The sequence below is a fragment of the Carya illinoinensis genome, chromosome 9 (assembly GCF_018687715.1).
Source record: "Carya illinoinensis cultivar Pawnee chromosome 9, C.illinoinensisPawnee_v1, whole genome shotgun sequence".
Classification (NCBI taxonomy): domain Eukaryota; kingdom Viridiplantae; phylum Streptophyta; class Magnoliopsida; order Fagales; family Juglandaceae; genus Carya; species Carya illinoinensis.
This window is the reverse complement of record NC_056760.1, coordinates 18,817,390-18,828,798: the sequence shown is the minus strand read 5'-3', so window position 1 is coordinate 18,828,798 and position 11,409 is coordinate 18,817,390. Positions and strand designations below refer to the sequence as shown.

Genomic DNA, 11,409 nt, shown 5'->3' with positions numbered 1-11,409 from the left:
CAATTTTGCTAATCCATCAGCGCCTCGGCATACAGTTACCTTCTCTACAAGCTAGTATGAGTAATATCAAATGGCTGGCATCATACAAGAGCTCAATATATTTGCAAGGAGTATGAACATATATATATATATATATATATATATGGTTATTGAACCAATGAACATTAATCAGCACTGAGTCGGTTAACAATCATCATGAGCTCGATGATCAGTAATTTCAACTGATAGCACAAAAGTAACCCAATTTTTAAAGCTGAGATTTTAGCCAAACTGTTTGTTCCATAGCCTAGATTTTAAGCAAAAACCAAATAAAAGAGCTTCATGAGGAAGTTATTGAACCATCTGATCTGACCATCCATACCCATGAGGTCTCCTGTTGGATGATACGAAAAAAACTTGCATTGCCTCGACTTCCAAAGTAGGGAATTAACTGATGAATGAGGCACATGCAATAGAATCTACACAAGATACTAGAAAAAGAGCCAACCCCTCAAGTTAAATCTCTAAAGACTAATAGGGGAAATCCAAGCTTCAAAGTTCCTTTAGGCAAGCTCCACTTATTTGTGTCTATTTGGTAAGGAAATCCGTACCAACTACTTGTGCTGATAAATTTATCGACTTCACACCAAAAATAACTACATTTGCTTGATGTATATGTCATTTAGCATGTACTGCTAGTTTTCTGGGCTTTTACACACACACACAGATATATCATGCCCCTCTTAATGTATGAATCTAACCATTATATGAGTTTGACGACCCATAATTAAGTAATTAACAGGAGTTTTGTACATCGGTGCATGTGCAGTATCATGGATGGCGAACCTGGAGACGGTGGTTGAGGTAGACAGTGCTGCATGGACATTATAGGCACACCTTAGAACTCCCAAAAACGGAACTTGGGATACTTAAAATTAAATCATCTTCTTTAGGATCTATCTCAGAAGTTTTTCTAACATATATTCGCATTGATTGCTGAGCACTTTAGATTTGAAATGATTATGTATATATGTGGGTATCAGGCACAAGGAGAAAGTGGAGAAGCGTACTCCCTTAACATACTTAGATTTAAGTTCATTAGATCACATACGACGACCCCAAGTGAAATAGTGGGAACCATGCATCTCCTTCTCTCCAATAATATTATATATAAAGTTTCACAACTCAGTCTCCGCCCCACATATATATCGTGCATGCAACTGATTTTGGTTTTGTTTTATCCTAGAAAGAATCTTCTAATTTCTTATAATAAAAAGTAATAATAAAAAAAGAAAAAAGAAAAGAAAAGAAAGAAACAAAAACTATACGCGTGCCTTGAACTATAGAGTATGATATCTTCTACTACGGACGAAAGAAATGACTGATCATAAGTGTGGAGATTCCTGAGGCAACAAAAACAAAGAAATCAGAAGTGAGATTTGAGAAACATTAATTATCAATACTTCGGAGTTTGGAGTAGTAGAAAAATGTATTATTAATTGGAGGAGCGCCCCTTAGAAAAATCATGTGAGGTTTCCATGTCCATTAAAAATATGTTCATCCATGGGAAGAGGAGCTTAATAATCATCTTGCTACCTCATACTACAGACCCAAATCCCATGTTGTTATAGCTGCAGAAGATTATGTTGCAGAAGATCAGGAGAAACGAAAGCAAAGTGAATCCTGGTGATCAAGTGAGTGATCCTGCCGATTATGATGATCAGCAGTCTGCGGTGGACAATCCAACTCCCACCAAGCAACTTGAAGAAATTCAGTTACAAAGAAGCAAATCATGCGGTGAAGGAAGAGAAAGTGCACCCCAGGATGAACGTACATGCAGGCTGCCTAAACCAAATGCTGCTATTGAAGATGATAACATGCAACGTCCTGCCCGAAAGGGATTTAAATGCTGTATTCTGTACTTGTTCTTGCAACTCTTTCGTACAACAAAGAAAGTAAACGCCGGAAAGGAAGAAGTTTCCATCACATGAGAAGAAATGTCGAGGACAGTTTCCTTAGAAAAACTCGAATGTGGGTCGTGGGCATCATCGGCCATATGTCGTGGCAGTGAAGAGGCCGGCGGAGACTCCAAACATCTATATTTCGATCTGCCTATTGAATTAATCCGAAGCAGCGTGACTGACGATGCAAATTCACCAGTTACAGCAGCTTTTGTCTTCGAGAAGGATTTTAATTTCTCGTTTATTCCAGAGGCTCCAATGTCAATTTTCTGAAGTAGATGGCATTATTATGTAAGGGGTCGAAGGCAAGAAGAAGAGTTTAGGAGGATTTAAAAACACAAAATCCTACAAGGTACAAGGAAAGCAATTCGGGAGACCTCCATCATGATACACCTGTGCGTTGCACTTCTATGCCGCAGTCATGATCTAGCAAAAGAAAGTTGACGTGATAGTGTATGAAAACAAAAGAGAATTAAATTGTGGATTGAGAGAGAGAGAGAGAGAGAGAGAGAGAGAGAGAGAGAGAGACGGTAGTCAAGCTCTGAAAAAGAGCAACCACGGCTTTTTAAAGTCCAACGAAGGAAACGAAGGGGCTTCAAGCAATGGTTCATTGACCATAAATCCGTTCTATGCCACTTTGAATGGGGCCTCTAGCAGAACCATGGAGAAGAAATGGAGAACCGTTCCGAAGAAGCCCATATAAAATCATGAACTGTTCCTTAGAAGCCCATACAAAATCATTCTCACTCACTTCGTTTCCTATGTCTTTCGCCTACAAAAGGCCCATATAAATTTTACGTGTATCTTTCACACGGCCCATCTAAAAGAATGAAAAACTTCTATTTTTCCCTCTATTAATAGCTAAGTATCTCATTCTTCTTTTTTTTTATTCTTATAAACCTTTGTTTTTTACCAGTTAAACTTGAATTTTAGGGTGAAAATTCTGTTTATTTTAAAATTTTCAAAAAACTTTGCCGTTCTTCTGAAATAATTTTCATTTAAATAATTTATATATAAAATCACTTAAAATATGCCACATCAAACATAACATAAGAACTTAGTCCTCCGACTTTCTAGAATACGATAACCATTCAAGTACCTTCCTGTTTGCAACTTTTCTTCATGCGAAAGTGTCTCCACCATTTGTAATGGTCTGCTACAGCCTAGGGAGCCATAAATTTCTGCCTACAAAATGTGAAGGAAAAGCCAATTCAAATTTCAAATTTCAAACCCATGCGGCCATGGTGGCTAATGATTAATCCAATGCTGGGTTTCTTTCAATGAACGTAAGCAAGGAAGCTGCCCGCCTGCTATACGTTATTGTCACCATCTGTTAATATTATTGACATATTGTGGTCTTATCATGACGGAATCCGAACAACTGATGAAACACACAAAACAAATACATTTTGTCACTTCCCAAAAAAAAAAAAAAAGACAAATACATTTTGTCAATCGGACACCTCCCTTTCTTCGCGCACTCTTGAGAATACCAAAAGCAAACAACAAAACACAAATTAAAAAACAATCAACAAAAGGACTTTTCTTAATATCATAAGTAATCTTTGAAAACACTTTGTTGAGGATGCTTTCATACCATCAACTCTACAGATAACTTGTAGTAGATGAGATGGTAACACAAGGTATCCAGTAGAATTCTGATGCCTAAGTTAGAGAAAATCAATCTTAATATAATTATATGAATAAATGTTAAATACGTTACCTTTAGTTGTTATTTATAAGAATATGAATGTAGTAATAACGATTGACCTCAAAGTTTATCTTGGATAACTCACAGATAAATTGGTAGGATAACATTCTTGATCAAATTTGGGATAAACTTTGATCCAGAAAGTTTCCTGCCATCGTGATGGACCTGATGGCCGTTGCTTGGAACCAAGAAATAAACGGTCCTTATTAATATGTTAGATAGCCATAGAAGAGCAAAACACAGATTTGTTTTTTATTTTTTATTTTAGTTTTTTGTGATTAAAACGCCTAATATTGTGTTATGATCCTAAAGATTAATATCCAATTGTTTTAAGATTTTTGAATCTCATTTATAATTGATATTAGAATAGAAACCATGTCATAAGTTCGAGTCATGCAGGGAACAATAAATAAACTATGGATGTTGAGAATACATCTCAATGAGACATACAAAACATGACTATTTACATATTAACTCAGATTATTTGAGATCATTTCAATATTTAAATACAACTAAAATAATATATGATGATGGGTTTTTACTTTTTATAAACTCAAAGAACTCGAAATACAATAAAAATTGAAAGGAAAAGGCAGAAAATAATAAAGAGAATGAAAGTAAAAGGAACCTCGAGAATTATTTTGTATTGAAATTGAATTTTATTATGTGTCTTCTATATAATAGTTTAAGAATATATTTTTTTAAATAAAAAATTCTAAAACTTTGGTTTTGAAAATAACTAGCCATATTGATTAAATTAAAAAGAAAAATAAAATAAAATAGCAAGTCATAAATAGTCATAGACCAACAAAGGGATTTGGATGAAAAAGAAATTATAGTTGTATTCATGATTGCTCAAGCATCGCATAATTATTTAAAAATAAATAAATAAATATAAGACTCATATAAAAAATAATAATTAATTTTTAATAAAATACCTTACTTGTTTTAAAAATAACTATATAATATTTATATATTCTATAGTTATATACGTAACATTAATTTAAACAAAATACGCAATAGGACTATATCATCACGTTGTGTGTGGCATGAGATTTGCGTTAAACGACAAATGGACTTTATATCGATGGAGTCAAGGGTGATATCATGTTAAAATAATGTCTTCGAAATAAAATATGGGTGAAAAACGTTGAAATTATTCTCTCAAGGAAGGCATCATCTGAGGATGGAATCGACTAAGAAAAATAAATATTCTACAATCTAGTTAGAATCGAGCCGGCATTAATTAACCGATCTGATATTATATATGAAAAAATAAATTAAAATTTAATTAAAAAAATTGAAGAGAAAAGAGGAGAGAAGATCTTTGATCTGAAAATCATACTACTCTTTCTTATTAAAAGAACTGAAGATAATTAAAATAAAAATGCAAAAATAATTTTAAACCCCTTAGGCTTATAATACACTGACTCGATCATTTGTCTAACAAATATATCATTCCAATGCAACGGTTGAATATAAAAACATAAAGTTGATATTAATTAAAAATAAATAAATTATAATAAGCAATGCTAGATACAATTTTAAAGTGTGCAAGGCTCGTATACTCCTTTTGAAAGAGGGTGAAGTCCACTAATAAAATATTAATTTTTTCATATAGATATCATGTTTATCAACTTTTTTTAAAATAGAATGCACGAGACTTACACACTTTAAAACTACAAATATCATTTCTTAATTATAATTATATGTCGTCGTTGAAACCACCGAACATTAATGTACCTCGTATTGATTTGGTTGTAACCTACTATTTATTGTTTATTTTTTTTAATCAAGATTACATTAGCTATAATAAATTTTAGGCTTATAAAAAGATAGATCCACCATAATAAAAGGATTTTTTTATATATATATTTTTATGATGGGAACCATTTTTTTGTTATAAATGATTTGTGCGAGAATTGTATATTTGAGATTTGTATAAATTATTATTCTGTAATGAATAGAAGAGTCAGTTTCAACAAACATCTAAAACAAAAATTATAATATAGAAAAAGAAAATTCAAATTGGAAAATAGAGCCAATAAGTTGGGGTCTAGTCGTATTGACCCATTTTTTGAAATAATTATTTTATCTAATAAGAATTGAATTTAAAATAATTTTCAAGGCGTTTGTTTTAAATAAAATATATAATTATATTAATAAAAAAACCCCATTTTGAAATTTAGGTCTAAGCCCTTTTAGACATTGAGCCAAACTTGGGAGTGAACACCTTTGGGAGAACAATTGGTTGTTCCCCCACCCTCGACATGGGCGAGGGGGATAGTTTGGGCTCCTATACCCAAGCACTGCTTTTATGGGCGGGTGCCTCCATTTGGATGCCAGGGAGCAGATTGGCTCCCACGACCATCCGCCCCATCCCACCCATTGCCTACTTATGGTGAATAGAGACCATTGGAAAACACAAAAAAAAATCCTAAATAACCAAAAATTAAAAAAAAAAAATCCAAAATGTAATGGATCTAACTTTTGAGCAAACTCTACAAAGAATCATTGTCACTCATGGACGTGGCTGCCTTTGCAAACTCATGTCCATTCATGCTTCAAGAAAGAGGATAAAAGAGGAGGAAGGAGATAAGATGATCAAAACACCTAGGTGAGAGGGAGAGAGACAGAGAGAACCAAAAAGAAAAGATAGAGAGAGAAAAGAAAAATGAGACGGCATTGAGAAGGGACCAAGGGATGGATTAAGTAAATTTCAAAATGACATGGTTTAATTTTAGAAAGATAAAAGTTTAGATAAAATGATATTATTTTAGAGAGAACTCTCCAAAACAACATTATTTTATTTAAAAATTTGTTTTTTTAAAATATATATTATGTGGACTGGGCAGGGCAGATGGAGTAAATCTCGAGTAGGCTTGAGCCAACTCTTAAGTCTAACCTCGCCCCCAACTTCCCAACTGCATGCTGGCGGAGGCCCCCGCCCATTCGGCTTTACAACCAACTGATCTTGTCACATAACAGTGTCGAAACTCAAAAGTGGGAGACATCCTTACTTGTAAGCTAACATTTTAATGATTGCACAACAATAAAAGATAAAACTCTAGATTTTAGCGTCATCTAAATTAATATAAATTCTTTTATTTTTATTTTTTTTGACCATTTTTCCTTTCCCTTTATTCCACCACCATAGTATTCAATAACATCTTTTATTTTGGTAAATTAATAACCTTCCCAAAAATAACATCAATTATAAAGACTAGAAATTACTTATTACAGCAACGCTAGAAACAAATTTCAAATACAAATTCTGTACAAGTCCTTTTTACAATAGAGTCTGCTTTTTAATAAAAGATCTGTATATATTGTTATTATTCCATCTATTAAGATCTAAAATGTGATATAAATAAATCACATAAAATAAATTTTATAATACTATTTACCATAAATATTGTAAATTTTGCTCTCATTTAATTAAAAGACTGTTCGACAAAAGTTTGAAGAGATTTTTCCGATTGTCATGTAGCAGATCAACAAGTAAGAGGAGAAATTCAAACCAAAGAAAAATAAACCTGGATAAAAGCCAACCACAGAAATTTCACCCAAAAATCATGATTCCTTCTTTTGTTCTCATCCTTTCCTAACTTTTTTCCTCGTGTTGGTTAGATGACAAGACATTAGAAAGAGGGCTTATTTGGCTTTGGTGTCACCCACATGCCGTTTTTGACTTTCCCCCCTTTGCATGTTATTCCCAGCACACCGAAATCCTTTCTCATCGACAACGCATCATTTTCCCAACACACCGAAATCCTTTCTCCCTCACTTTTTCTTCGGTACCTATGAACAAAAGAAAGCTCTGGAAAAAAAATGATAAAGTGAGGTAGCAGGCGCGCAAGCACAGCACAGCACAGCACATTGGCCACCTCAGAGAATGGATGTGTGTGGTCCCTTTTACTTTGTTGGATGAACAGTTACCATTCTCCCTTGCCGACGAACCCGATGACCAAACCAAATTAATCATACAACTTATTCAAATACTTCTGTATAAAATAATGAATATCAAGCTTTACATGTATAAAGAATGCAAGTACATCTCCTCTAATATACATGCTCTTTTCTTCTGTCCCTCATACATGCTAGCTCATTTATACCCGTATCTGTACCATTTCATAAGCTATCTTACAAAAAGAAACCACCTAATCAGTTTCTGTTCTAGCAACAATTAATGTAACCCCCAACAAAAAGAAAAGAACAGAGAGAATAGTATAAAAGTCGAAAGAAAAAAATAAAAAAGAAGAAGAAGAAAAGAATGGTGTCACTGTCTTGTCCTCTGTAACCTGGATCCAATCATTTTTAGCTCGAACTTCTTCACAAACCCAGCAGCATCTCTCAATGTGGTGTCCATAACATAAGGGGTTTTATCGAAAGTGATCCCTGTCGAGTTGATGAGGTTCCTGCATGGTTCACGTCGTACTGCGATGGTTCCATGGTAATGAAAGTATTTGATCCGTCCCTCCGTTTTATGGGTTGTTTTACCAGCAAGGTTTTGCGACATGTGAACCCCCGTGCCATACACACTACGCGGTTGGATGGCGTATTTGCGGTCCCTCCTAATCCCTTTCTTCACATCTCGATACACAAGCTTCTCAAAGCCCCATCTCCTGAAATTCGGCCATCATCCAAAATTACAAAGACAAAAAAGGATGTGAACAAGATGACTTTCAAATGCCAAATGCAGTTGACAAAACAATTATATGACATTGCAGACTATATTGATAACTCAGATTGTTTCTGAAAACCCATCTTTTGGCTTATCTGTTGTTTCCATTAGCCAACGGCTACTAAGGATACTGCGTACTGGATCTGTATATCTCACATGGAACCAAATAATCAACCATCCAGGTAAAATCATCCATCAATATCACTCCTACGGTAACAGTATAAATATGGGAAGGTTTATCCTAAGACCCACCTCTCAATTATCTGTGGCTTTCAATAAGCATTAAAATAAGTTTCCTTCTCATTACACCTGGCAAGCTTTCTTTTACTCTAATCATGTCTTATTTGACCATTTATAGACTCTTTCGTGTATCTTAATTTTCTTACATGTGTGAAGAGAACACCCTTGATTGAAGGCTCCTTCCCAAAAATAAAGGCATCGAGTCTTGTACAAAGATGAGTAATAAATATACTATAATAGGATTTAACAATAGCCCATATATTATAAGATGCAACCACTTTAGAACAAAGTTCAAACCCACCCCATTTCCACCTTCCCTAATCCAGTGAAGCGGTGGAAGAATCTATTCTAAAGACTAAACGAAAGTGTCCATATTTCGAAATAAATAAGGGGAAAAAGAAACAACTTGGTCCTAAATATAAGGTTATAATGTGAAACAAAGTAAGATTAAATTAATTCCTAAAAACTGATAACACTGGAAAACAGTCAATTGATCATACGACAAATCAATTATAAACTACAATCTAAACTCTCATACGTGTAAATTTCGTTCAATTGAGCTACTACATGGCCACACCAATTCAACAAAACTAATTTAATATCTCGAAAGAATATCTCATCTATATTGCTTCTATATCTGCAAATATATATCAGGTCGATTCAATCATCAAAATTCCAGTATCTGAATTTCAAAGATTTGCTATTAATTAAACCAAGAAATTTCTGTTATTTCTCGGCTAAAATCATGCTAAGAGATCTAAAAGAAACAATTCTCAAGAACACAGAGCATGATGCATGGCATGTACCTGTAGGTTCTGCCCGCAGGTTCGTAGAGGCAGAGCTTACTGCTCATGGGCATCTGCTCAATGGTGAACTGGGTGTATCCGGAAAGCGAATCGAGCACCGTCTTGATGGTGCTTTTGGGAGGCACATAGATATACTCATCCAAATCAAAGAAGAACATCCACTTAGTCATAAACTTGTACCTGTGCAAGCAATCATTCACCACCATGAACTGGTTGTGATAATATCCGTCGAACCTCTCCTGCTCCTTTATATCTTGCAACGTCACGAAGCCCTTCTCCATCCACGGCCTCAACACCTCCAAAACCTCCTCGTGAACCCCACCCGCGTCGTGCATCACAAAATGCGATCTCTCCCCGAACAATCTTACGTGGTACGCTAGCCACTCCCTTACTCTCTGGGGACTCAGATTCCCGAACAAGGGCGACCCGCAATACAGATAATCGTACTTGGGCTTTGAAGTAAACAGAGAAAGACTCAAGGATCCGGGGGACTCTGTCAAGGCCTGGATGGTGTCCGTCACGTTGAAGTTGCGGTCCCCGCCGCCGGAGGTGGAGGCGTGGATGAGCAATGTTCCGCCGGAGTTCTCGGTGTTGATGGGTTGTGAGAAGGTGCAGTTGACGACGACGACGGTGTAGACGCGGCCGTAGCCCCAGTCAGGTAGGATCTTGTAGCCGACAGCGGAGATGGGCTCCGAGGAGTTAAGGTGGGGGACCCACTGGCACTGATATGTCGGCTTGGAATAGAGGTGGAGGGGCTTGGAAGCTAAGCCCATAATGGCGAAGGTGTTGAGGCCTCCTCTGTAAGCCCCCATGGTGACGAAACTGTAGGCGGCCGCACCGTAGGTATTGAAGCCCCGCTTGATGACGCCATTTTCGAGCGTCCGATCTTCTTGGAGAAGAGAAGGCGGAGCCATAGAAGGTGGTGGTGCCGGAGAAGAAGGAGGCGGGGCCTGTATGGAAGCAAGTGCTGACAAGGAAGTAGCAATGGGTGGTGGGGCAAGTTGGGTGGTGGTGTTGGTTGGGGGGGAGATGACCCTGGAGATACAGACGCGGAGATCGGAGGTGGAAATGGTGAAACGAGAAGGAAGGAACTGAAGAAGCGTGGCAAAAGTACAGAGGATCAAAAGCGCAGTTAACAACAGTTTAACCTCTGTAGCAATGCTCCAGACTCCAACTACAGACATCTTCTTCTCTTTCTGGTCTTTCTCTTTCCCCATTTTTTTACTCATTATATGTATTTCAGTCAGTGAAGAAGATGATCAGGAGGAACAAGAAGAAGAAGAAGAAGAAGAAGAAGCCTATAAGGAAGAGCCGACGGAGACGGAATCCTCTTCTTCTGCTCGCTCTTTCTGACTGTGCGTGTCGGTCTGACTCTTCCTCTCCAGTGTCTGAAACATTCTATTTCCGGGGTTTAATTATCGTATTTTGTGTTATACGAACTGGGGTCGTAAAGGACAAAGTAAATCCTAATCCCCGTCGTGGTGCATTGTGATTTGTCAAATTCTCGAGCCTAATTTACCATGTTTTATCTTTTTAGTTTGGGGTTATAATTTATGAGAAAAAAAACAAAACAAAATAGCATAAAGTAATTTACATTTTTTATATAAAAAAAAATTTATTAAAACCATATAATATTTTTATATAATGTCCATTTTTAAAATAATTATAAAAAATTTATATAATTGAAGCTTTACAAATAGTTTATCGATATAAAAACTTGTTATAAAAAAAGAAAATATTTTTATTTTTTCATTTATATATATATATTCTGATCTCGTGGTAAAACCAAGTGACTTGTTTACATTTTAAGCAAATATTTTTTTAAAACGCATATATTTTTAAAGAAGAGTCTGATAATCTGATTTTTTAAATGAAAATTTTGAATTTAAAACTCTCTTTATTGTATAAAAATAATAAAAATAAAATATTAAAAAAGAATTAAAGAGAGATTAACAGGAAAAGGCAATAATTAGCATAAATTATTGATTAAAATAATGTCAAAAGTGACTGCAGACTGCTTTTAGACAG

At 35.5% G+C, this 11,409-nt stretch overlaps 1 protein-coding gene across 1 annotated transcript; it reads right to left on the bottom strand.

Moving 5' to 3' along the window:
• Positions 1-7,628: 7,628 nt before the first annotated feature.
• LOC122276647 (galactan beta-1,4-galactosyltransferase GALS3) lies at positions 7,629-10,804 on the bottom strand. Its single transcript, XM_043086522.1, has 2 exons — positions 9,382-10,804; positions 7,629-8,276 (listed from the first exon to the last, which is right to left on the bottom strand). Exons 1-2 carry the CDS (start codon positions 10,608-10,610, stop codon positions 7,931-7,933), a joined length of 1,575 nt encoding a protein of 524 aa, XP_042942456.1. The 5' UTR covers positions 10,611-10,804; the 3' UTR covers positions 7,629-7,930.
• Between the last annotated feature and the right edge of the window lie 605 nt (positions 10,805-11,409).